At 39.6% G+C, this 25,946-nt stretch overlaps 1 protein-coding gene across 3 annotated transcripts in view; it reads left to right on the top strand.

The window, feature by feature from the left end:
• The window catches only part of rai14 (retinoic acid induced 14), a 45,909-nt gene extending 23,176 nt beyond the window's left edge, over positions 1 to 22,733 (top strand). The window contains exons 3-21 of one of the 3 annotated variants that reach the window (XM_039778892.1): positions 4,501 to 4,631; positions 6,164 to 6,252; positions 6,529 to 6,593; positions 7,258 to 7,315; positions 7,921 to 7,991; positions 11,794 to 11,900; positions 12,046 to 12,230; positions 12,492 to 12,517; positions 13,432 to 13,518; positions 14,002 to 14,091; positions 15,109 to 15,249; positions 15,840 to 15,941; positions 17,265 to 17,981; positions 18,727 to 19,196; positions 19,605 to 19,773; positions 20,684 to 20,851; positions 21,118 to 21,276; positions 21,370 to 21,435; positions 21,736 to 22,733. In XM_039778892.1, the coding sequence (XP_039634826.1) occupies positions 4,501 to 4,631; positions 6,164 to 6,252; positions 6,529 to 6,593; positions 7,258 to 7,315; positions 7,921 to 7,991; positions 11,794 to 11,900; positions 12,046 to 12,230; positions 12,492 to 12,517; positions 13,432 to 13,518; positions 14,002 to 14,091; positions 15,109 to 15,249; positions 15,840 to 15,941; positions 17,265 to 17,981; positions 18,727 to 19,196; positions 19,605 to 19,773; positions 20,684 to 20,851; positions 21,118 to 21,276; positions 21,370 to 21,435; positions 21,736 to 21,822 (2,988 nt within the window). In that variant the 3' untranslated portion in view covers positions 21,823 to 22,733. Of the gene's footprint in view, positions 1 to 4,500; positions 4,632 to 6,163; positions 6,253 to 6,528; positions 6,594 to 7,257; positions 7,316 to 7,920; positions 7,992 to 11,793; positions 11,901 to 12,045; positions 12,231 to 12,491; positions 12,626 to 13,431; positions 13,519 to 14,001; positions 14,092 to 15,108; positions 15,250 to 15,839; positions 15,942 to 17,264; positions 17,982 to 18,726; positions 19,197 to 19,604; positions 19,774 to 20,683; positions 20,852 to 21,117; positions 21,277 to 21,369; positions 21,436 to 21,735 lie in introns of all 3 variants that reach the window. The other 2 variants (XM_039778894.1, XM_039778891.1) reach the window with 2 other exon arrangements.
• Positions 22,734 to 25,946: the final 3,213 nt, after the last annotated feature.

The raw sequence follows: 25,946 nt of genomic DNA, 5'->3' as shown, positions 1-25,946 counted from the left end.
GCGTTCATAACGTTGCTCCGCTGCATGCTTGAAGTGACACGTTTTTAACGTTAGCACAGTAACGTTAGCACGGCCGAGTAACGTTAGAGCGATGGGCAACAACAGTGGCTAAATTATGTCCGATTTGTTAGAAAGAAAAAACTTGGGAACAACAGACGGCTCCTCTCTTGGGCACACGTTGTTCTGGTGTATCTCCGGTCTTTCTTCATCCTCTAGCTAACTTTCTTCTTGGTTCTTGTGTAGTAGCGACCGTAGCCTCTCCCAGCCTAACAGACTGTTATGCTACCTGGCTAGCTAGGCTAGCAGCTGTAATGTTACCCAGCATGCCATTCGGCAGTGTAGCTACATTTGTAAATGTAAAATTATTAGTGTTAGAAACTGTTTAAGTCTCAAATTGTTATATGCTTTGGTGTTTTATCCTTTTAAGAGAGTTAGTTGTGGGTTATTAATTGTTGTGTTATAAAGTTACTACCATGAGTGAGAAGGGTACGCAGTTAACAGGGGCCCCGGTGCTGCGACGGAGTGTGAAAAAAACCAAAACTGGATCGGCCCGTGGATCTGTTAATTTTTTTTATCGGGGCCGATATCCGATCCTGATATCGGATGGGTGCACCCCTAAAAAATACTGAAATGGCCACCACACCATAACAGGAGTGTGATGCGTCAGATGAGAAAGCAGAGGTTTAGCAAAGCCGGTCTACCGAAAGCCGTTCCACTCCCTATTCAGCACCATTGTTCCGATTTTGTTTGCAGTTCCACCAGAGTTCCAATGGGGGTGATCGCGGTCCAGTGCAAAATGAATGGGACTCTATGGAGCTAGACGGCTAAATGTGTCTCTTTTGCCTGATTGTCGTTGAGAAACCTCAGATTTGATTGTAGTTTTTGCAAGTTCAACATGGGTTATAGGTCAAAAGTTGAATGAACGAGTACTTATGTCCTTTTGATTTCTTACAGGGTGAGTCGTTGTAGCCCATAACACGCTAGCATTCTGCTAATGAATGCTGATTGGTCAGTGAAGGACTGACGGCATCCGAAGCAGAGCCTGAATGTCAGTGAATATTTCGGCGTGGTCTTTAAAACATTAGCAAACCTCTTCCTAGCATGTGTATTGACAGGGAGAGCCTAACCTGTCAGCTGTGTTGTCGATGTCTCGAGAGAACAAAGGAAGTGACTCAGAGCTTGCCGTGAAGCAGTATCTCTGGCTGTATAGGTGTATGACGTCATTGACATTTTAAAAGGCTTTTTAGAACAAAAAAACGACTTTAAAAAAATCTAACACCAAGTAGTGTGTATTTTCATAGCCTCCCCTTTCGAATTCAACATTCAGATTACTAGACAAAAAATTATATCCTGAGAAAAGTGGATTTTGAGGGGTATAGCTCCATAGAATCCCCTTCATTCTGCACTGGCCTGTGAGCCATATGGAACTGCAACCAGTTCAGAAGCCGGAAGTAACGAGAGAGTGGAACTTCTTCCTATATTAGAAATTCTTTGGGTTTAGTCACGTATGTCATTGCTGTAAAAAAACAATGGGAATCTGTATATCTTTGCCAATCGCAAACCAGTACAGAAGGTATCAATAAATTGTTGGGGGAGGGTCATGCATTTTTTTTCAAAATCGTTTTGGAGGGTCATAGAAAAATTATTATTGGCGAGGGGAGGGTCATGTCTATTTTGATTAAAGGTCCCAAAACTCCTCCGGTGGCTCCTTAAATAAATAACGAACAGTCCCTTAATTTTTAAATTTAAAGTATGGTGGCTGAGAGTCGCACTGCAACTTAAAGGTGCCCTGTGAAATTTTCTTGTAAACTAACATTATGCTTACATTTAGTGTTTCTCACTATAATGCATTTTCCTTGAGCCATAACAAACATGTTGTATGTATATTTCTCCTCATATAACATTTGCTATCAGTGGAATAGTGGCGGCATGAATGTGTATCATGTTGCCTGCTGCACATGCATGGGTCCTCGTGCGTGTGCATGATACAAACAAAACTGATACTCACTAGTGAACACGTTGCTCCATAGCGTTACTAGTGGTAAAAAACTCCACTGGGTACCCTTTTTTATTTTTTTATTTTTTCAAATGAACTCCAACCTCCCTGTGTGTTCATCTGTTTTTTTATGATGACGTTGCTGAAATTCGTATGACTTGGTGTTCTAAAGGAAGGTTTTCCCTGATCCTGCATTTATTTTGTAGTAACTCTAAACTGGTCTTGGATATTTTTGGAAATACTTGAAGTATGCCCATCACTGCTCATCACAGACATGGAAGAGCACCTGGTAGATTCATATCTTTTTCACATGTCTCTGTCAGTGCTCAGCTGAGTGTTTTTATATCCAATCTGTTATTTCCAGTCTGTCAGAGAACTTTCTCATCTTACACTGCCTCCTAAATACTATCTCAGCTCTTGCAACATTTAGTGCTTTGGAGCCTGCATCACAAAGAGTGTGTGGGGGTTTACAACAATTTTCCAGAGCTCTTGGCCAGAAAAGAGAGAATATTACTCAGCTCTCAGTCATCTTAGACTTTGTTTTCAGTTTACAAAGCACCAACAATTTAGTATTTTTATTTTCCTTAGAGGTCCACATTAATGACACTGTGGATCTGGCTGCAGAGCTCAGTGGTCATCCTAGCTGTTTCAGTGACAGAAGGGATTTTTATAGCCCAGCAATTTTCCGCCAGCTGTGCAAAATGTATTGCAGTGATTGCAGTTGCGTGTTTGCCACGGAGGCTATTTACACCATGTATTGCTATGTTGGCTTTTTGCTCTCTCAAAATAGGCTACAGTTTGCCACCTCAAGTATTTCTGGAGTCAGAGAGTTCACCCCCTTATCACGTGTAGGTCAGTAGGCTATCAGGTCAAATCTAATACTGTGCTGTATCCTAATATGCACAGACGGTTTAAGGGAGAGCTGACTAATTAACTTGTGCTGCCAACTTGTTTGGGGCGCACAGGTTCAGTTCTGCCCCTCACTCTGTTATCAAATTAAGGAAACTAATTAATTTCCACACATTTTTTTTATGTCTTTAATATAATATGTTCTTCAAATAAGCAGCTACTTCTTTCTTAGTTTAATATTCCTGATTTTGGTTGATTAGGTTGTGGGTCCATCATCCTTTTTATATGGTTAATATACATGTGTTTTCATAATGTAAGCTTTGTTTTTCGCCAGAGGTAAATGCTGTTGTGGACAGCTCTTAAAGCTTACATTATGTATTTTGTGCCATCAGACTGCAGTGGGTGCACCAAGAAAGACTGTGGATGAGATCATACTTAAAGCTTTCAACCAGCTGACATTTCTCTATCTGAATAGCCTGTCAGTGATACAAACGTGGGGCCATTTGGTTTGTGTGTGTGTGTGTCAGTGTGTGTCCACATTAGATGTTGCGCGTGTGTGTGTGTGTGTTGTGTGTTGTGTGTGTTGTGTGTTGTGTGTGTGTGTGTTCTCACATATGGAGACAAATGTGTGTGTGCCACAGCAGAGCCAAAATAAACATTCTCCCTCTGAGAAGCATTACTCATATTAAAGCGCCCATATTATGCTCATTTTCAGGTTCATAACTGTATTTTAAGGTTGTACCAGAATAGGTTTACATGGTTTAATTTTCAAAAAACACCATATTGTTGTTGTACTGCACAGCTCTCTCTCACTGCTGCAGATCCTCTTTTCACCTGGTTTCTGTTTTAGCTACAGAGTGAGACCTCTTTTCATCTTCTTCTTCTGTACTATCTTTGATGGCACTCGCACATGCGCAGTAGCTCAGTTGTAGATCATGTCAGCTAGCTAACTCTAGAGACAGTAAAAGAAAGGCTGTTTCTCCAACTTTGGTCAGTTACAAGGCAGGATTAGCTGGGAGACTTCTAAATGAGGGCACACATGTAAGTAGTTCTTTTGTAGATTATGGTGAACTTGTGTGTGTTGTAGCAGTGCTTTGCTATTGAGAACAACGTAGCATGCTAGTGTTAGCATTAGCGTTAGCATGCTAATGCTAACGGTTAGCATGCTAACGAGCTAACGGTTGTGGTTAGCCAGCTCATTTCGGACTGTGACGTCACAGTCCGAGTCGATTTTGAACAGCTCACCAGGAGACTGAAGGCAGGACACATTCAGAAACTGTATCTCACTCAAAACACCATGGATGGATTTTTTTCAAAGTTTGTATGTGTGTGGAAGCACCAGAGACACAAAAGAACACCCCAAATCCCAGAAAAAGTGATTTTTTTCATAATATGGGCACTTTAAGGGCATCTCGGCCATTTTGGCTGCAGAGTAAGATTTACTAATGTATCTGTAAATGTCTAATGATGCACGTCCTTATTGATAAGGTATACATTATTATTATAGATAAAGTTAATGACTGATATAACATACTTTCTTAGAATTAAAACCACGGATACATACATAATATTTATTCCCGCAAAGTATGTTAAGTGTCTTGATGATGGTGATCCTAATGGCTTGGTTTTATCTTTGTCTCAATCATCCCTTTTAGGTCAATGAGTGGAACAAAAACGATGAGCGCCTGCTTGCTGCGGTGGAGCATGGCGAGGTGGAAAAGGTGGCCTCGCTTCTTGCCAAAAAAGGTGCCAGCGCTGTAAAGCTGGACACTGAGGGCAAATCAGCGTAAGCATTCCTACTATTATCTACAAAAGAATAAAGGAAGAATGGCTGTGGTACAACTTTAGCAATCATGAAAATTAACTTTTTAGCACAAAAATCCTCATCTAGAGTAATTAATTGATGGAGACAATAGTCAGCAGTGGCTGAGCTTGGGGAAGCAGCTTCAATTAAAAAAGAAAGGCACTTTGAATCAGATCTGCTGCACTGACAAGGCTGCAAACCAAAAACCTAAGTAGAATACAATGTGCAAATCTCCAGTTTGCAGCCTGGTTTAGTAATATCTGACAAGTAAATACAAGTGCAGCTATTCAATCGCTAATCTGGGACTTAGCTCACAATGGTGTGATAAGAAGTATCATGATTTTGATAAATAAAAGTGGGTCTATTAAATTTCAGGGAAACATTATCCCATGGATGTGATTTTTGTGTGTTCCTTTCAGTTTTAGCATGACTTATATACAGCTACAGCATCTGCTCAAACTCTCAAGTCTTGGGCTTATGAAACTACATTCATGCTCCACAACACTATGTTAAAAATGAATGACCAATCTAAAAATACAGCCGTTTTTCTTAGTTCCTGAAAGGTTGGCATTTTCAACCATTTATTCATCGTTTTTGAAAGCAGGTTAATTTCTGCAGAGGTGGGGAAGCTCGTTGCCTCACCAGTTGAGATTGTTGAAAACACAGGCTCAGGGTTAATATTTGACCTTTTTTCTGAAACACAACACCCACTGACCTCAATGTGTTGAGCAACTCACGCAGAGCCAGAAACCTCAAAACACGGGAACAAATGCAAGGAGAAACGAATGCGTAGATTCTCACATGCTAAAACAAACAGGCTTTTTTATTCCATCAGTAGTTCACATCCTTGACCTTTTCTCTGTGTGCGAATAGAACGCAGTAACACGCATACAGATGCATAGTCACAGCCTTTGTAAATCATGATGAATGTGGTGGTTTGGGATCTAAACACTCCAATGTTTTCAGGACGCACAAAGGAGGCGTCTACAGTATCTCTATGGTGATAAAACCTGATTGAAAGGCATGTGGGCATAGTTGTGCAAGTGTGTTACAGTGTGTGAATGTGCATCCTACACACACACACACACACACACACACACACACACACACACACACACACACACACACACACACACACACACACACACACACACACACACACAGAGGGAATGCTGGGCGTGTGTAGTGATTCTTTAATTTTGCTCACTGAACTGGAAAGGAGATGTATTGATTGCCTACTCCACACATATGCACAAACAGACATGAAACTGTTAAGAATTCAATGTTGTGGTTTTACAGTGTTATCTGCTGAATGCCAATGTAGATGCATTATTTTTAAAATTAGCCGTTTTCAAGGAAGTTCAAGTTCCCCTGTCATGAGATCTTTAATGTTACTCTGAAAACTAGCAAATATGTAAAATAGCTGTCCTACAAACATCTCTGCTGTTGGGATTTTATAACTACTGACAATTGGTGTGTTTCTAATTTGTTCATTGCTTTGGGTTTGTGTACAGTCTTCATGTGGCAGCTGCACGTGGACAGACAGACTGCCTATCTGTCATCCTGGCCCATGGAGCTGACTTGTCATTCACTGATGCTGCAGGTATGTACTGTAGTTATATACAGTAGTGATATAACAAATCAGGATTGTTTTTAGAATCTGTATTTCTTCATAAGTGGGCTTTTTTCCCTCAAATAAATCCTGTAAATAGAATGTATAATGTATAAACATATACATATGTATATGTCCACATACTTTGTAGTGCCACTTCTAAAATGCTTTCTTGTGGTTGTTTTCTTTTTCATTTTATTCAATTTGTCACAGAATTCTTTGGTCTAATGAAGATCTTAACTAAGGCCTTTTTTAATTAATGTTCAGGTTTCAATCCGTTACATCTGGCTGCCAAAAACAATCACACTGAATGCTGCAAAAAGCTCATTCAGGTAAGTGAAGGAGGCTTTAATAATTAACACATTATTTGTATTTCTAAAATTGCTTCGTCATATTTAATTCCCTGCAAATAATGTGACAATTTGCTGTTATCTATCAAGCCATGCTTTTACACACAATATGGTCCCACAGTGATAAGATACTACTACTTTTTTTGTATTGGTTTAATACAATGGCTGTACAGTATTTTAGGTTCAGTTAAATTTTTTTAAGATATGTTGTACAACAAAAAAGTGTAAGAAATATGAGCTAAGGATGTTTTAAAGGGAGAGCATCAGTTCACCCAGCAGGACTACTTCTTGGGCGCATTACTTGGTGTAGCCAAAACGGAATGTGTGAATGCAAGAGCATGAACCGTATGAAAACCTACACTCTGACTAATCTCGCTATTCTGTTAAGGTGTCTGAAACCAGACACTTTCACTGCTTCATTACTTCAGTCTGTTGATTGTGTGTGCACAGATCAGCAGAAGGCCACACACACACACGCACTAAATGTAATCACAGCAGTTTATCACATAACAAGCACTGAAACGTATTTCATATACTGACACAAAAAGGTATAGGTATTTATCAATGGAGCGTTCCTTTCATATTCATTCATAATTCATGTATAATTAATTGATTTGCACATCTAATACGTTTGTTTCCCCTGCAGAGTAAATGTCCTATTGATGCTGTAGACAGCTCAGGAAAGGCTGCTCTACATCACGCTGGTAAGTGTCTCACAGTCCTAGAGTTAATTGAGCAAAAGTGCTTTTATCCAAGATTAGTCTTCTTAGACAAGGACGTGGGAAAATTTCTTGCTAGATTAAGTTTAAGCTCTGAGTTTATTTGGATGAAATCCTCTACCATATTTTGAATTACGAGATTCAATGTGATTTCAGCTAGTTTGTTTCGATCAAAAGTTCGCAGAATACTCTTGCAGGTTTTTATTCAAACCAAACACTTTGTGAGAGTGATGGGGAGATTCTCACAGACCATGACGCTGCCACTTTCTATCTCTAAAAAATAATGTTTTTCAACATTGTCTGCCTTCAGAGTATGGCTTATCTCTTTTGAGCTTTTCTTCAGTTTATGTTACAATGCTGATGTTAGTTGACATGCATGTTTAGGTAAATTATTGGAGGTGTTATGTTTTTTTTATGAAAAAGGAAAGTAGACTGTCTAATCATTTTAAACACATTTTAAATGAATTTGGTCTTTTGGAAATCAGGAGATGAAGCGGATACATTCCTCGCTCATTTTGATCTTAGATAACTGATGTAGACCACACTGCTGTCTTCTTGTCATGACTGACTTTGTTTTATTTTATCCTCAGCTGCCAGCGGGAACATCCAGACCATTCAACTGCTGTGTGAACTCAAAAGTCCCATCAACCTAAAGGATGCAGTAAGTACTTTTTTATTATAACTTCCTCTTTCTGTCTTTCTTTCCCAGATTTATTTTTCCTTGCAGGATAGTAAGAGGGCTCTGAAACAGGATGAATACCAGAGAAATGCTACATTCAATTTCATTCATATCGCTTTCTACGGTGTTATTTCCAGAGAGGAATGTGTTCAAGGAAAGTTGATCACTCGTTGTATGCTTTGGATGTTCTTAAAGATGTATCTGTCTTTTTGGTCCTGTGTGTTCAACAAGATGCTTTCTGTATCTCCCTGTTTATAGTTTGGTCTGCATCCCTGCCTTTTAAATTTGTTAAGAGAGCAGACTGCAGTTGTCTCTCACAGCTGCAAATCTACTATATGAAGGATCCTCATTAATTTACATTTCCTCTTGTTTTGTCCTCTCTGTTTAAAGATTGATTAATTGTACACTATTGTGTGTATGTGTGTGAGGTAGGGGGTCAGTCTACTCTGGGAACTCTGCTCTCAAGCCGCAGACATGTGGTCTCCATTGCAGTGACGCTCCATACCTGTGGTTTTACCCAACGTGTGTGTGTGTGTGTGTGTGTGTGTGTGTGTGTGTGTGTGTGTTTAGAAAAAGAGCAAGTGAGAGAAAAAAAGAGAAGAGAATGTGTTTCCTAGTTATTTCTAATTAAAATGTATAGCCGGGTCATGCTCGTTTAAGCCTCTGACAAGTTGTCAGAGGCTTTTGTTGTGGCTTTCGAAACTGGTTCACGCTCCCACTTTGTACCACTGTCTGGCTGTAAGGATTTTAAGACTAAAGTATAGTGTTTCTGAAATCCAGTTACAATTATAGCCGGCCCAACAAGTCTTCTTTTTTTTCTTCTTTTTTTTCTGCAGCATTTCATGTGGTCTTCAAACATTTCTTCCTAATCGATCCAAAAGTTGTTTTTGTAGCTAAAAGACAATGCTTAGTGTGGTTTCCTCTTGAAAGGAAGAGAAAATGTGATCATTTATTTTTCCAGCTATAAACATCTGGACATTTGTGTGTGAGATGTAAGCAACTCTTTCTGCTGTTATAGACTGAGAATCACAAAGTCCTCTGGAACATATTGCTGTTTCTTTGCTGAGCAGAACATGCCAGCTTGTTAGCCTCAGGCATGCATCATGGCTTAACAAATATCTATACCTGATCTATATTTGACTTAGATAAACACACAGCAAGATAAAGACAGGAACAGAGGAACATCTGCCAGGTCTCACATATGTCAGACAAAGAATGTTTATAGAAAATCAAGTAAATGTAAACTTGTTCAGAGACAGCACTATGTAGTGTAAAAGCTTCCTTATGTTTTCAGTTGGAAAGAAATATATTTCTCAGTTACTTAAAACAAACTCAGCCTTGACACAATTCACAGATGTGGCCTGGTCATTGGCATCGATGTGTTTAGTTTGAATGGCTCAAAGAGTCTGGGAAGACTGCAAAAGGGACAATTTGGAATACACCTGATTCTATTTTCTTCAAACCAGGTGAGAGTCATGTATCTGGTAATATACAGAGTATAGCCCGATATTGATATTTGGGAGTTTGAAAAAATCCCATAACGATATGTATGCCGATAGTAATTTTCATTTAAATATATAAACAACATAAGCATCATATCTGCAATAATTTAATATCAGCCTGGACAATGTGTCTGTCTAGCTCTACTACAGAGTGTTGAATTAAGTATTGCAAAATTACATAATTTAAAGTCTGGAAATAACAACCATCTTTATTGCTGAACAATCAAAATGTTAGCCATCATCTTAGCTCAGCAGTTCATGTCATACAGGGCTCAAGAAGACCATCGTAATAAAAGTTAAGCTATGTGGGAGTGTTGGTTTTATTGGTTTATTCATGTTAAACACAGTTTGCAGTGTGCTGTGGTCTGATTGGGAGTCATATAATAGATGACCGACCGATAGAATGACAAAATAAATGGCAGTATGGTAAAAAAGATAAATGGGCATGAATCAGTTCTAGGCTGGTCCGGTGGACATCCACATACCAGGAAGAAGCTTGGTGAGTGATTTATTACCTTACCTAGTACTGAAATACAAATGTAGTGGTATTCAGATGGAGTTGTACAACCTGGGAGTGAGGACCTTGTACAGAGTTGCATGACAGGAAAGGAAAGAAGAAAAAAAAAAAATTCTGTCACACAACATTGTAAATATTCTTTAGGCCTCTGAAATTAAGTAAATGAAACAATCTAATCACATTTTGTTTCAACAGTTCACAGCTCAATGACATAATGCAACATGTGAAGAGGGGTCACAAATCGGCATTATTTATTTTTATAGGGTTGCATGCTAATGAGGTGGGAACCAGTGGTTTTTAGTATCGTAATCCTCATTCAGCAGCACATTAAGTGATAGAGCTAGCACGATCACTTTCATTTCCACTATCCTGTCATTTTTTTAATAAGAGGTGGTATGAAAACAATGCCATTTCCAAAGTAGTGGGTCACATGTACTAACTTGATAACCTTGTGAAATATTCATTCATAAGGCTGTTAAACACAGACACGTACTGTGTGTACAGTATCTATGTCTACATAGCAACCACCACAGAGTTAAGACATATTATGATTCTTCTCTCTCTGAAAATTCAACACTGGTCTATTTTGTTTCTCACAAGTTACAGTTTTAAAGCCAATTGGTGTTGTTGGTGTCCCATTAGGAGTGTATCAAGCTTTAAACGAGGACATGTTTGTTTGTGTGTGTGTTTGCTTTGATTGACAGGCCTCTCAAATGATCACACTTTGCTGTGATGGCTGCTGCTCTACGTCAACTCTGCCCAGTCTTTACCTCGTTTCCCAAATTTGGTATTCTGGCTTTAAACTGACAAGATGGCAGCAAGTAGCAAACACAACTCAAATAACAAAGTGTGTACAAATGTTTGTGCTCTCACATTCATCCACACAGACAGACATGGAATCTATTACCATGAGAAGACATTTTTCTGTCTTTTAGATTCCAGAGAAGAAACAGTTCAGTAGAAACACAGACTGAGCAGGGCAGACACAGGCCTGTTAAAGTCTTCAGCAGAGCTTAGAGGAACCCACAACATAGTTTTGTTCTCTGTGGTGTGTGGAAGCAGCAGCCTTGTAATATAAAACACAAAGCTATGCTGACACAGTTTACAGTTTCTTAACATTCTTTTGCTCCAGTTGGACATTACTTTGGATTTTTTTCACCCCTTTGTTTCACTCGCACAATTTAAATGACCTGTGGAGACGTCCATTCATACAGTTTAATGCTGAGTTTCTTAACTGTTGTTGTTTCTTAACAGTGGAGATGATGTTCTGGCCTTCCAGGCTGTACACCGCCCTCCACAAGCCCAGCCAATAAAATGTTTAGGTTCGATTTTAGGTCAGATGGTTAGGTTAAATGTCATGCTTGGGGTTACGATCTGTCAACCATGATAAAAAAATGTGTGATTATGTTGCATGAAATACTGCCTCAGTTGCCCAACTCAAGGCAATAAACTCTGAGTCAGCCCATTCATTTAAAACTGTACTGTAAATATATAATTTTAACGATTTTTCCAAAATCTACTCGTCTCTAGAAACTATATCAACATAGGCTCTTCTGTTTCTCTGCTGGGAAATTCATTTAGGAGACATCTACTCCTTTTTCACATGGATCTGAGATTTCTCTCACCACATAGACACTAACTATACTTCATGTCCAGGCCCACGTCCTGATGTCATGAGATAAGTTATGTAGGTGTGTCTGTGTTCTGTTGGATGGTGGGACCTCCATACTATGATCTAATGTTACAATGTCTGTTTGTTCCAAAGGACGGACTCACCCCTTTGCTGTTGTCAGCCAAACACGCTCATGCTGAGGTGTGCAGCACTTTGCTGGACTGCGGCGCTGAAATCAACACTTCTGACAACAGCGGCAGGTTAGGGTACACACAGTCAAGAACACACACAGAAAATCCAGATATGATGTGTAACAGTAGTGATGTCTTATTACAGACACTTGCATTTTGGATGATGGATAGATGTTACATTGGTGATCAATATTTGTTCTACTCTGTGTTGCAGGACAGCCTTGATGCTGGCCAGTGAGTCTAACGCCGTTTCTGTTGTCGAAGTATTGGTTCAGCGAGGAGCTGATCTGTCAGCTGTAGATTCACAAGGACATGATGTTGTACACTATGTCAAGCTATTGGGCAACTCTGAGGTCAAAACTGCTCTCACTGCTGCACTGAACAGACAACAGGTCTCAGGTAAGAGTTATGCAAAGAATCTCTCTCTCTCTCTCTCTCTCTCTCTGTGTGTGTGTGTGGCAAAGATGTGTACTGCTCTGGTTTCGACACAAAGTCAACACTGCCATCTGGAGGACTTCTCCCTTACATGCTCCTCTAAATGAATGCAATGCCACCTCTAATAGAGACATTTAAAATATCTAAAGAGTAAGCTCTATTATCACTTCTATTTGATTTTTTTTGTGTCAATTTTTTATGTTCTTCCTTTTTTTCCTCTGACAGATACAAAGTCTCCTACAAGTCCTCAGGTAACACTCCAGTCTGTGTTTTTCAATAGAGACAGAGCCCATTTAAGCCCCACCCCCACCGGAGGAGAAAACAACTCTCCGCTCTCTATTGACTTGTATTGCGTTAAGGTGCCTCCTTATCAATGCCGTCTGCTAGTAAACAACAGAAAAATGTCTGAAGGCTGCTGTGTGGTGATATGTACTACCAAAAATGTAAAGAACCCATAACTTAAGTTTTTATATGCTGCTAAACTGAAAAACTGAGCTTTTATTTAGACAAAAATCAAAATGTCATTTTTAAGGCTTACTATATATCTGTAAGTTAAGCTAAAGCATTTTGTACACAGTATGGAACAAGTGTTACAGTGGAATGTGGATAAATCAGAAAGCTATAATATTATGTTTGCTAATACATATCTAACATTAGCTTACTAACAGCTAACTTGTCCTCTCTGGTAGACAAAGATTGCTAAAATAATCAGGTACTTTCGTTAGCGTTTCAGCCATTAGTTGCATAATGGCGCAGATTGTTTTCCCCTCCGGTGGCGCGATACGCTCTGTCTATACTTTTCTCTGGAGGTCCTTACAAACAGGCTATTAAAGTTACTAAAACACCTGAATTTACAACAACTAATCAACTATTAATAGTGAAAGTCTAAATAAATTTTTAGTTCCACATAGTAAGGAAGAGCTGAAGCCAAATTCTGTCTAATTTTCTAACTACAACTCATGGGTTGTAGTTTAGTATCAGCATTTCTTATGTGTTGATATTAAATTTCATTAGCTTGTAAAAAAGCTATTTTTGGAAAACAAAACCTAAGTCTTACTGTAGCCTTCATTGATTGACCCTACTCCTACTAACCAGCACTGAATCACGCCTTTCTTTTTCTCTTTCCGTTGCCTTTTTTCTCCTATCTCTTTTGCTGGCTCCTCAGCATGATCAAGTAGCTAAACTAAGTGATGAACGGATCACAACTCCCAAAAAACGAAAAGCACCTCCACCTCCTATTAGCCCACTGCAGGTAAATGCACGTGTCTCTTTTTATCTGTCTGCTTGTATCAGTATGCCACTCTTATATTAATGCATGTCTGCAATATATTCATAAAATGAGTAGTCAGACCTGTATGTGTCTGTTTACATAATACCAGTTATATTATTGTTCTCTCTGTCAGTCAGTCTCTCATTAGTTTATTGTTGCCTAAGTATAACAAAGTATTTCACTCATGTAGTATGTTCATTTAATTTATGTACTAATCTGCATTTTGTTTTCCAGGGGTTAGGATTTAAAAATGTACTTAATATAAACATCTAGAGCACTTAATTGTTGTAGCAGTACATTAGCATTTTGTCCCTGGGGTTTCTGTACAAACAGATTATAAAGATACTGCCATCATTTGTTTTTAAAGCTGCACACGAACAAATCGCAACTTTTTTCCAACCAAGTCATGATAACGTTTTATGAGGAGAACAAATCCAAAAACCAATCAACTTCACCCTTCTATAGAGCTCTGGACCCTCTTCTCCTTCAGTCCTTACCTCTGCTGGGACCCCAGGATCTAACAAAAGTGACACTCCCAAAAGATTCTACTACAAGGTAATATAAAGCATATCCTGTCTTATTTATTAAAATAAAAAGTTCAATACATGTACAATTATTATTGTTGAATTATTGCTTTTGGGGACAGGGTGATGCAGGACTTGAATTAGGGTCCTGCATCACCCTGATGGGATTCTAATTTGCAATAATGACCGGCTCGCTCCTAATTATCCCGCGTATTACACGGCTACCTCATACAGAGGTTACCAGCTGCGACGCGGTCGGGACGGTTAACTTTACTGCTGATGAGCACGGCTCTCCAGCGGAAGCCAGGTCGCCCTGGTGAGTGAGCTAAACAGAGCTAACTAATGCTCTGTTTGCACTGTTGCCTTTAGCGATCCCTGTTTTCTTCTCTCACTTTGCGATTCACTGATCAGCGGTATGAGCTCCGTATGAGCACGAAAATGTATTTAAAATCTTTTTATTTATATATTTATATTTTATTGATTCAAAAATAGTCTGCCAGAGTCTATCATTAGAACTCCATCCATTTCTGTTATACAGAAATAACAGACTGTGGATGCCGGGATTGACCAATCAGAATCAAGTATTTAACAAGTCCGTGTAATCAAAAATATTCAATAAGACCCAAACCTGCAGTAAATGCCTTTGACCCTGTATCAGTGGTAATAGGAAGCAGACCCACAGGATCCATAGAAAAAATACAGCATATTATGTAGCAACTTCAACTTCTACATTAAAAGGTGTAAATACGCAATTAGGTATGGTACATTTATAAGTAGGTTAAATCCCAATAAACAGACAATCAATGTGACATCAAATATGCAACATTCCTAAAATTCAACTCCAGAGAAAGACATTTTGTACATAACTAACTCATGATTTATGATCAGTAGCATCTCAATAAGCTAAATTCTTGCCTTCAACCTTCATACCCTTTTCCCTCTGTTTTCCTTCTTCTCATACCTCTACTCTTTCTTCTCCTTGTCAATCATTTGCTCTTCTCCCCTCCCACTTCTGTCCCGCCACACCTCCTTTTTCTCATTTCAAAAGGAGGATGAGTTGGTTAGAGGAACGACACTGAGAGAGGAGGTCGAGAAGCTCCATGAGGAGAGAAACATGTTGCTGGAGACAATCGAAGACCTGAAGCAGTCGGTGGAGCAGACGGCGACCGGTGCCGAACTGGATACAAAGGTGATTAATGACTAAGCAACACTACAGTGACTGGATTTATATTACAGATGAGCAGATTTGAAAACAGATGTGGTGACTCGAGCAGTCTAAGTAAATGACGTCAGACTTTTAGTTTGAAAAGTAGAGCATTAAAACACAGTGTAGACAGCACATGCATTGAGTATAATTACTGGTGTATAAACATATCGTAAATGAATCTTCTACCCAATCCAACTCAAATTTCTTCCTATTTGGATGAAGAGAATTCAAAAACATTTGCGCTAGATATAGAAGGATATTTCGACATGGTGGCTATTTTGATTCATTTTTAGCTTTTTTCTTCGTATCACAAGTTTCCTAAAAGTCTTTCTGTTTGTTAAAATCTTAAATTATCACTGCTTTTGTAAGTGTAATACTATACTCTGACAAAAGACAGGTGTGTATTGCTGAACCTTTTCACCTTGGGCATTCTTGAAGGAGGTCTAACCAAAGCTTTAGACGTGTCATAACTCGTTTTGTTTTTCAGTAGGTAGCTTGTGGTCCTTAACGTTGCTTTTCTGTCTCTGTGTGCCCCTGCATGTAAATGTATGTTTGTGTGTATGTGTTGACAGGTTGAGCACAGTTTTACAGCATCTGCAGCTCTGGTTTCTGCTCTTCAAGCCAAGATTAACGCTCTGACTTTGGAGAATCAGCAACTTGCAAGCAAACTCAAGGTATGCAACCCATTCATTCATGGTCCTAAGGTTAACCATAAATTATATAAATATAAAACTGTATATAAGCAAAGATTATGTTTAACAAGGTAATGCACAAATAGTGTTGATATTATACAACAATAACAATCATAACAAATTAAAATAGTCCAAAATACAAGCCCAACAGGTACATATTTCCAAGTCTGTCTTAAATAAAACAATACTCACATGTCATGTGTACATTTAAAGACTTACTGGTCAATGTAATAATCCCTAATGTCCATGCTGGCTTTGAAGAGATCTTCCTCTGATAATATTCAAATATTGGAGTGATGGGGGACAAAATCCACAGTCCTCCCTCTGTGCAAAAGGAAAAATAAAAGTTTAAAAGATAATAGAAGTCTGAGTTATGTGGTCAAGTCAACAGGTTATCTTCCAAAGTTACTGTGATTTTAGTATAAAATTCACTCTTCATTTTCTCTATTAATCGCCTATAAAAATAAAAATTTCCTGCAACCCAAAGTGATCTATTTAGATAGCTTGTTTTATTCAACTGACAGTACAAAACCCAAAGATATTACGTTTGCTATTATATACGTAGAGCTGGGCAATATATAGATATCGTGATATAAGACTAGCTCTCGTCTTAGATTTTGGATATTGTAATATCGTAATATGGCTTAAGTGTTGTCTTTTCCTGGTTTTAAAGGCTGCATTACAGTAAAGTGATGTCATTTTCTTAACTTACCAGACTGTTGTAACTGTTCTATTATTTGCTTTTACCCACTTCGTCATTATATGCACATTACTGATGATTATCTATCAAAAATCTTATTGTGTAAATATTTTGTGAAAGCACCAATAGTCAACACTACAATATTGCTGCGGTATCAAGGTATTTGGTCAAAGATATTGTGATATTGGATTTTCTCCATATCGCCCAGCCCTATATATAAGATATAAAAATGAAAATAGTTGCAGACTAATTTACTGTCAATCGATTAACTATGACCTAAATCCATGACCTTAATTTAAACTATTAATTAATTTAAAAAATATATAAAAATGAGAAATAACATCAAATCAGAAACTTACAAAATGTGTAATTAGTTATTTCACAGAACCTCAAATTAATTAATTCTAACCCATCATAAAAGTACCGGAAATAATATTCATTTCAAATTGTCCTCTCTTCCCTATTTCGGTTTTATATGCAGTAAATTCCTTTTTCTTTATATTAGTGCTGCAATGATTAATCTAATGACAGACTTTAGTCACAAGGTTTTAGCTGATTTGCTTTGTTAGTGAGATTTTCTTCAGTTTCAATCCCTCTCCTCACAGAAACATCCGTCCCTTCAAGGAAGTGAGGAACTAAAGGACACCAGTCGCCCAAACAGCATGGCCTCCAACTCCTCCTTCCACTCCACCCAGGATGAGTTTGATTCACCGCCACAAGTGGAAAGGGAAGACGGTTCAGGCAGCGTTTCTGTCAGACGGGAGGAAGAAGAGGGTGAAGGAGGGAGAGGAGGGAGCAAAGAGGAGATCACACTGTTGCGACAGGCGCTAGAGAGTGTTCAAGTGAAACTGCTGGAAACCAGGAAGGAAAACCGCTCGCTTCAGGCCCAGCTGAAACCTGAGCGAGGCAGAGAAAGAGAGGAGGTAGAAAGCGTGGGTGAGAAAGGAAGAGAGGAAGAGTTGATGGAGAGTCTCGCGGAGCTTCAGGCAAAGCTGACAGACACTCAGGAGAGGTACCACCAAGCTGTGGAGGAGGTGGAGGAGCTGAGGGTGCAGATGGGAAGAGGAGGAGGTGAGCTGATGGAGAAACAGGAGGTCCAGAAACATACATCATCCACACTTGAACATGAAGTGAACCAGCTGAGGGCCCTGCTCATCCAATCAGGATCTGAGCAGGAAAAAGCAGCTGAAAGAATCCGACAGCTGGAGGGGGCGCTGAGTAAGGTGGAGGCGGAAAGACGGTGCGTAAAGGAGAAGGAACAGAAGAAAGCACAGATTGAGGAGCTGTACAACGAAGCACAAGAGGAGATTAGGATACTCCAGGTGAAAATGGGCCTTTTTTCTCTCTTAACTTCTGTATGACTGGAAGGGCAACTTCAACAATTTTACACATCAAAGCCTGTTTACATATCTCAGGGAAGTACTACTGCATCTAGAGGCTGCACAAACTCTCCTAAATTGACTCAAGTCATGTCACTGGCCTGGCTTTTAAAGGGAATGAGAGATGACACTGATTGTTTATTGCATGTTACGCCCAAAACACACCTATGATTATTAAGGACACTAAGTACAACCCTTTTGAACCATGCGCCTGGCACACTGACCCTTTTTTCCGCCGTTAAACTAGCAAAAGTGGATTCGTACACGCCCTAAACGCACCTGCGCCAGGCACTTCACACCATGCGCTTAGATCGTTAAAATAGGGCCCTACAAGTTTAAAAAATGAAACCTATCTGGATGTGTGGAGTTAAAAAGAAGTGAGCTTAACCAGATCTCATCTCTGCTTAAAGCTAGTGCCTCGAGGCTACGTTAGCCACTACTAGCACAACACACCTAAATCCGACTGAACTGTTGACGAAGTTGCATTGTGGATAATTTACACTAAATTGGTAGAGAACTCTTTGAATATATAGAAGAGCACAGATGAAACTGCTTCAACCTTGATTTATCCATTTTCATTATCTTTCAATTATTCTTTTTAATCTATTTACTGAGCCGAACTTACTTCTTGAAGTCAGTGACACGTTTAATACTTTTCCTCTTTAATTTGTCCCTTCTTGTTGTTTAGGAGGCTCTGAGGGGCACAGTGCCAGTTGAAGCTGCAGCCAAAGACTTTGAAGAAATGAAAGCTGAGCTAAATGAGGTAACTGCTGGGCTGCAGCGCCGCTTGCTGGAACTCTCACACTCCTACAGTGAAACCAAGAGTCAGCTAAGTGCTGCACAGAAACAGCTGGCTGAGAGCAGTGCAGCCTCATCTCCCTCCTCAGAACAGCAGCAGGTCCAGGTGCTGAGCAGCAAGGTGGAGGAGCTGCAGACGTTGCTAGCTGAGACAGAAAAGAAGCACTCGGCTGCTCAAGAGGAGATTTCACTGCTGAGGCAGGAGGCAGAAGCTCAGGCACAGAGCTCTGTGACCCTCGCTGACCACACACAGGTGATGTCATCTCTGGGAAATGCCATCAAAGAGTTGGAAAGCCAGTCAGAGGCCCTGAAAGAGCAGCTACACCAGAAAATCTTGCAAGTGGAGGCCCTTCAGAACAGGTGAGGAAGAAAACTGTGATGTCACATGCGGTTGATAGATGCATCTTTTTTGCTTTTACTAGAGACTACAGCAATTAGAATAGCACTGGAGGACTGTAAATAAGTACACTTGTTTATGTACAATCATGAGTTTACCTGTACTTTATTTGAGTATTTCCAATATATGCTACTTTATACTTCTAATCTATAACTATTTTACTTTTTACTCCATAACTTGTTTACAATCCAGTGTATGGGGCTACAAGGTGATTGATATGAAGATTGGTTCTCCTATTGTAGTGATATTGTAGGCTGATAAAGTTGACCAAAACTACTTTGGCAGCTTTAATAGTTTTCTTGTCTGCTAGAAATTGTTTTACTCCAATACTAGTTGTCACTACATGGTTCTTGTGTCTATTTCACAAAAAGGCTGACAGCAGAGAAAGATGTCACCCCGGATGGTTCAGTCTCCCGCTTGGAGCATGAGACCACACGAGAGCAACTGGAGGGTGAGGTGAACCGCCTGACGCAGCTCCTCCAGGGGGCCCTCAGGAAGCAGGACGAGATGGCTCTGGAGGCTGCTGATGCCTGGCAGAAGGTGAGAAGAAAGAGGAGCCTCAGATGTCCACAGAGGAGGACTGTTAATTATCTCTCCTGAGATCATTTTGAACCACAAATTTCTCACAACATACCTATCAACTAGGGGTGGTACGGTTCATGAAAAAACACCCGAACCGCTCGGTTCGGAGCGTGTGTGTACCGCACGGTTCGTCAGTACACTGTTAATGTGCACTAACCTCTTACTGCCGTAGTGCCCACTTTCGACACCTATGTTAAAACAGTTACTGGAAATGACGAGCGGGATGGGCGTGACAAACGCAACCCATGGCAGCTGATTGGACGATTGCGTCACATGGGTCTGGCTGGTCCCAAATTTCAAAGCCAGACTGTCATGGCGGCTTGTTCAGAATCAGAATACGATCTCATATTGTACTAAAATAGTTCACCGAAACGTGTTTCTGAAAACATTTTAAGCGAGAAATAGGCCATGCAGTTGCTGAATCTGTCTTCATTTCAGATCGACAAAGGTCAGTTTAAAAGATTTTCATCAGATTTTGAGAGACACCGAGCCGACCGCTCCTCAAGTGGAGGTTGCGCGCTGCAGGTCACGTCACGTCACCTGCAGAAATGTCAAGTGGGAGAGAGGCTGCCCAGAGCTGGAGGATGCGCCAGCGTCGTTTATAGTCTGGTGTGTGGGAACATTTTGGATTTCACGTTACCTATGATGAAATAAAACAATATAGAACTGCCACTGTGTGCACGTTTTGTGCAACATGCATTCAATATGCTAATTTTAGCTATATGCTGAAGTATATTCTGGAGTGATAAAGAAAAAATAAGAACTGTACTGAACCGAAAACCGTGACCCTAAAACCGTGATACGAACCGAACCGTGGGTTTTGTGAACCGTACCACCCCTACTATCAACACTCATATCCATCCTTCAGGCACGGGAGAATCATGCAGAGTGGGAGGCCCTGCAGGAGCTGGTGATGTCGAGGGAGAAGGAGAAGCAGACGCTGACCACCAGGCTGGCTGAGTCCCAGGATGCTGTGTGTCAGCTCAAACAGCTGGTGGAGAACCACGTTGCCTCAGAGAGAGAGAAGAACAAGAGGGTCAGTAATAACCTGGTAGCCACTGTAGAAGTACCATCACTATTGCAGTACTTTACACTAGCAGTGTCTGTCCAACTCTGCACTGCTAGAAACATGATTTAGAAATTGGTCGTGATATATTTTGAACTACAAGTCAAACTAAACTTGAGACAGTCTAATCAGGGCTCTGTTTTTTCCTGTTATCATACTGTTTTATTAGACATAGAAATAATCTCTTTAAAGTTCATTGTTATATTAACTGCATGTTTTATGTTTTTTCCTCTCAGATAGATGACCTGTCACGGGAGGTGGGGAAGCTGAAAGATGCCTTAAACAGCCTATCACAGCTCTCCTATAGCTCTGGTTCTCCCTCTAAGAGACAGCAGCAAAGCCAGCAGCTGGAGACGATGCAGCAACAAATCAAACAACTACAGTACCAGCTAGCTGTAAGATTTGGTCAACATATTTTTTTTAGATAGAACAAATGAGCGTATTGTACTTAGAATGTAAAGTGTATTTACCTCATGTCTTCTTTGTAGGAGTCGAAGAAGCAGCACCATGAGATAGTCTCAGTCTACAGGATGCACCTCCTCTATGCTGTCCAGGTAAATCGATCCATTAGTTTGCCGAAAGCATACAAGTTTTCAACTCAAATTGTAAAGGGTTCACCCGAATGATGAAGAAATATATTGTTCTCACTTACCATTTGTGGTATCTAGCCATGCAGATAGTTTGGGTTTTATTTGCCAAGGTTTTGAAATAAATCTTCTGCCTCCATGTGTCAGCAGAAATCTCAGATGGCCTTTTTAAAATCTGGACAAATCAACCAAACCCAATTTTTGTATTGAACAGGCCCTTTAAATCTCATAGTAATTTGGGTTTCACATACTGTGTATTTATTTTAGGGTCAGATGGACGAGGATGTCCAGAAAGCCTTGAAGCAGATCCTGATGATGTGCAAGATGCCAAGCCAAGCCAAGGAGGCCTGCTAAGACCCACTGGGCCTGGTTTCCCAAAAGCATGTTGTGAACGAAAATGGGAAGTGAATTGCTGCTGTCACCACACGTCCTTCCATCTGAATTCACACGTTGCTTGTGCTATGTGCCAACACATAGTGCCTCTGGATAAACCTTGAGTATTTGTTAATGAGGAACAGGTTTACAATCACGTTCATTGCCTTTGCTAATGTCATTTTAACCGACCTTGATCTAAAGGTCATCAATCTTATTATGGAAGATGTTTTTGGGAAACCTCAGCCCAGCATACAGATATTGTACATCAGCCAACAAATGAATGAGTGTACCAAGTGGTTCCAGCCAAACGTATAATCTCAGAATGTGCATGTTAACACTAAACTGTCAGTGTGCAGTAACCTTCAATCACATGCAGTTGAACAAGCGTGAAATGCAAACATATATGTACTCTGACATAAACATACATGTGCGCACTAATCTGAAAACAGTGAGTTTGATGTGGTTGGTTTTCTGTTACAATGTGCGCTTAGAGAAATAGACTTAGTTGGCACTGCTGTTGCAAGTATTTTTTTTAAGATACAACAGTGCTAGTATTATTTTACATGTTGTCTAAAGGTTTCACGGTTGTCAACATGTTCCTGTTACAATCTAAATTATTTGTGTCCTCTTAACAATGCATGTGACTTTGCTCAACGCCAGCCCAAAAATCACATAGAAATGTTTTTGTGGTCGCACTTCTATGAAGAAAAAGCTCAATACTGTTTGTATTGCTATTTTCCCGTTAGCACAAACATTTATAAAAAAATATGTATTTTACTGAATTGTATTACCATGCCATGTTTTCTAAAATACTGTACTTTATTGAAGAGGTTTGATAGCTGTATTTTTGATGGCCTTGTTTTGTGTGAATGAAATTTCTTTTTCCTTGAGTATAACGCATTATTTGATCTAGTGACACCTGCATTAGTTCATTTTCCTCATTTAACATAGAAGGGGTTGAATGTGTTTACTGTAATACAAAAAAACAAAAATTTCAGTTCTAACAAATGCCCAACAGTATGGGCTCAATATTTAGGAGGAGAGTTAGGAGGTAAGATTTGTAGTTCTTACACTTCCTCTTGTCTAGTCTTACACTTTAGGTCTTCTGGTCAGCAATTTCTAACTTGAAAAGCAAAATGTGTTGTCTGAAAGCAAACGGTTGAGTCTGCTGTCATGTGCCTGTAATCACAGTATTTTTCAGGCGCTGCAGTACTTTCAACTGAGAATTACCATCAACATCAGTAATTCTCCATTGTAGATGCCAATTTCACCAGGCTTCCTTGTACTTATTTATTTACATTTACCAGAAATATTTTTTTCCTGTCTTTCCATTTGTCATACTCCCATCTCTTTCAGGGTTTCTTTGTAGGTACGGATATACACTGTACAGAATACATTTCAAATGCATTCTAGTCTTCTAGAGGCTTTCACATCACACTCCTTTGCCTTAGTACTTAGAGCCATACACACTTGGATATCACCCTTCTTCTAAACAGTGTTTGAACACACCCAACACTAACGCTGTTAAACTTTTGTCACAGTCATTTGTATATGACTGACTGAAGCTCCCTCCCTTGTCAAACACTCAGGAACTTTTTTTACTGAACTGATTTACTCCTGACTGAGATTTGTTAGAACCTGAGTAGTCTGACCTAACAGATGTACATTGCTAGGATAAAGCCTGAAGTCCCTCCCCTCTCGTTATCTCCGCTATTGGGGCTCAGCGCCGCCCAGGACTGAGAAATACCAACAAGCCAAGCGTTATTCCCCCTATCCCAGAATAGATGGGCAGTGTATCTAGACCATACTCCAGCACTGACACAGCGCTGTGGTGATAGGTCTGGCAATGTGAGACTAGATGCTCAGTAGAGCTTTTTAGGGCTGCTCGATTATGGAAAAAAAATCATAATCACGATTATTTTGGTCAATATTGAAATTACAATTATTTAACACGATTACTCATTGACTTTTGAAAAGATGTCGCAATTACTGAACTTTAAAAAACAGTGGAAAAAAAGTTAAACAAATCAACAGTGAAAACACCTAGAACTGTGAAATTTCAACAACAAAAACAAGACAAAATGAAATATATATATGCAAAATAAACGTTTTTCGATTATTCGGTTTTTGTGATCATTAGGAGCCGGAATTGTAATCACGATTAAAATTCTGATTAATTGCTCAGCCTTTGAGCTTTTGCTTCATTTCATAGGTTGTAGAATATCAAACAACCTCTCCCTCTTTTTCCTCTCTAGGCCTTGACTGAAATGTTTTGTAACAAGAAAAGGAAGAAACAACTCTTCTGTTGGTTGTTTCTTCACTGTTTTCTAGTGACATGAAAAAAGCTTGTTTGCCAGCTGCTTTGTTGTCCAGATTAATAAATTTTCAAGATACTGTACAATCATGTGTCTGTTTTTGTTTCGCATGTCATATCAAAACATGCAGACCTAGCCTCATGATTATCGCAAGGTAACGTTAGTTCATTTGAAAGCTTAACAGCATTTTAGCATAAAATGGAAAGTGACTGAAATTAAGTTTTTGTGTCACGCATGCAACTACAGTACACCAAGCATGCATACAAGCCACCACAGATGAATATAAACCGGATTCAGAATGCCACATATACATTTTCAAACACAACATTGCCTTCCTTTGCAAGCTTTTGAGACAAAGTTGGCCAATTTAAAGCAGCAAAACTAAGTAACCATTACACACTTACATATTTCAGGGTTGTGACGCTAAATTATAATGCATGTCCTGCACAAAAAAATGGGACACACTTATCCCAAATCACACAGCTCACACAACCTATTTTCCTCCTGAATTTTTTTATTCTGCCACCCTCAATGACCACAGGAACAATACCAGTTGTCAACTGGACAACTATAAAGACCTTTAGCATCTTGATAAATAAGCAAGATACAACAAATGACTCAAGGCTTTATGTCAGAAGGAGATTGTTATAGGCCCGTTACATGTTTGATTACCTTTCCTAGCACAGACAGAAGGTGTTCCTCTGTTAGCCTAAAATGGGCCACAATGTTTCTTTGTTTATTATAGTCAATTCGGATTTATCTAAATATACTTCTGGCAAGTGTTTGGCGATACATGACCACAGGATGGCAGCCTCGGCCAAAATTGGATCCCTTATCTCTCCCATAGGGCTGCCTCACTCACACTTTACAGATGGGTGACAAATTATAGGAAAAAAAGCTGAATAAATAAAATTAAATGATTTTGAGTATGGAAATGATGTGAAAAGGGCTTTCACAGTAACAATCTATCAACCTAATTGAACTCCTTTGAGATATTTGTGTTACACTACCATCATCAAAACACCAAATGAGGGAATATCTTTCATAAGAATTGTATTTTATCCCTCCAGCAGAGTTAAAGATACTTTTAGTAGGCATTTGAAGTGGTTCCGCTGGATCAGGGGTATTCCAACACCTAGTCACTTTATGTTGTTGTTTTTCTTTAATTAGTTCTAATATATACATACATACATACATACATACATACATACATATCTAATGTTCAGTTTCTGTTCTCGTTCTCTAAGTGCATGCATTTACTATACCCTCTTTCAGATTCAGAGTAAGAAAAATACACTTTAAGTTTGAAATACGGGGTGAATAAAAAAAAGAAATAAATATCAGATGCATTGTTTATCTTCCTGTTGGGTTAGGCACATCGTCAACCATGTCAACACTCTGTCCTCCCCCAATGTCCACTCAGCTTTGGCTCTCAGATGTCCTGCCAGCCCGACTCTGGGTAATTCATCTGCCGTTTGGTTTCCTCTAACCAATGGCACAACCACTTCGTTTCCTGACCTGGCCCTGTGTTCTGCCCGCTGGGCAAAAACACACAGACACATATGCACGCAAGAAACTACTCACATTCTCTCTCTCACTCTCTCACTCTCTCACACACACACACACACACACACACACACACACACACACACACACACCTCTGCCCTTACACGACAACTTCCTGTCAATCTTGCTTTCCCACACGTTCTGGCCTCAGGCCTCGGGGGTTAGTGGAGAGAGATCTAGTGCTGTGATCCTAATCCAGCTAGGACCCATATTTGTCTGTGA

This window comes from Perca fluviatilis, chromosome 17 (genome assembly GCF_010015445.1).
Source record: "Perca fluviatilis chromosome 17, GENO_Pfluv_1.0, whole genome shotgun sequence".
NCBI lineage: Eukaryota > Metazoa > Chordata > Actinopteri > Perciformes > Percidae > Perca > Perca fluviatilis.
This window is presented reverse-complemented; position numbering and strand designations above follow the sequence as displayed.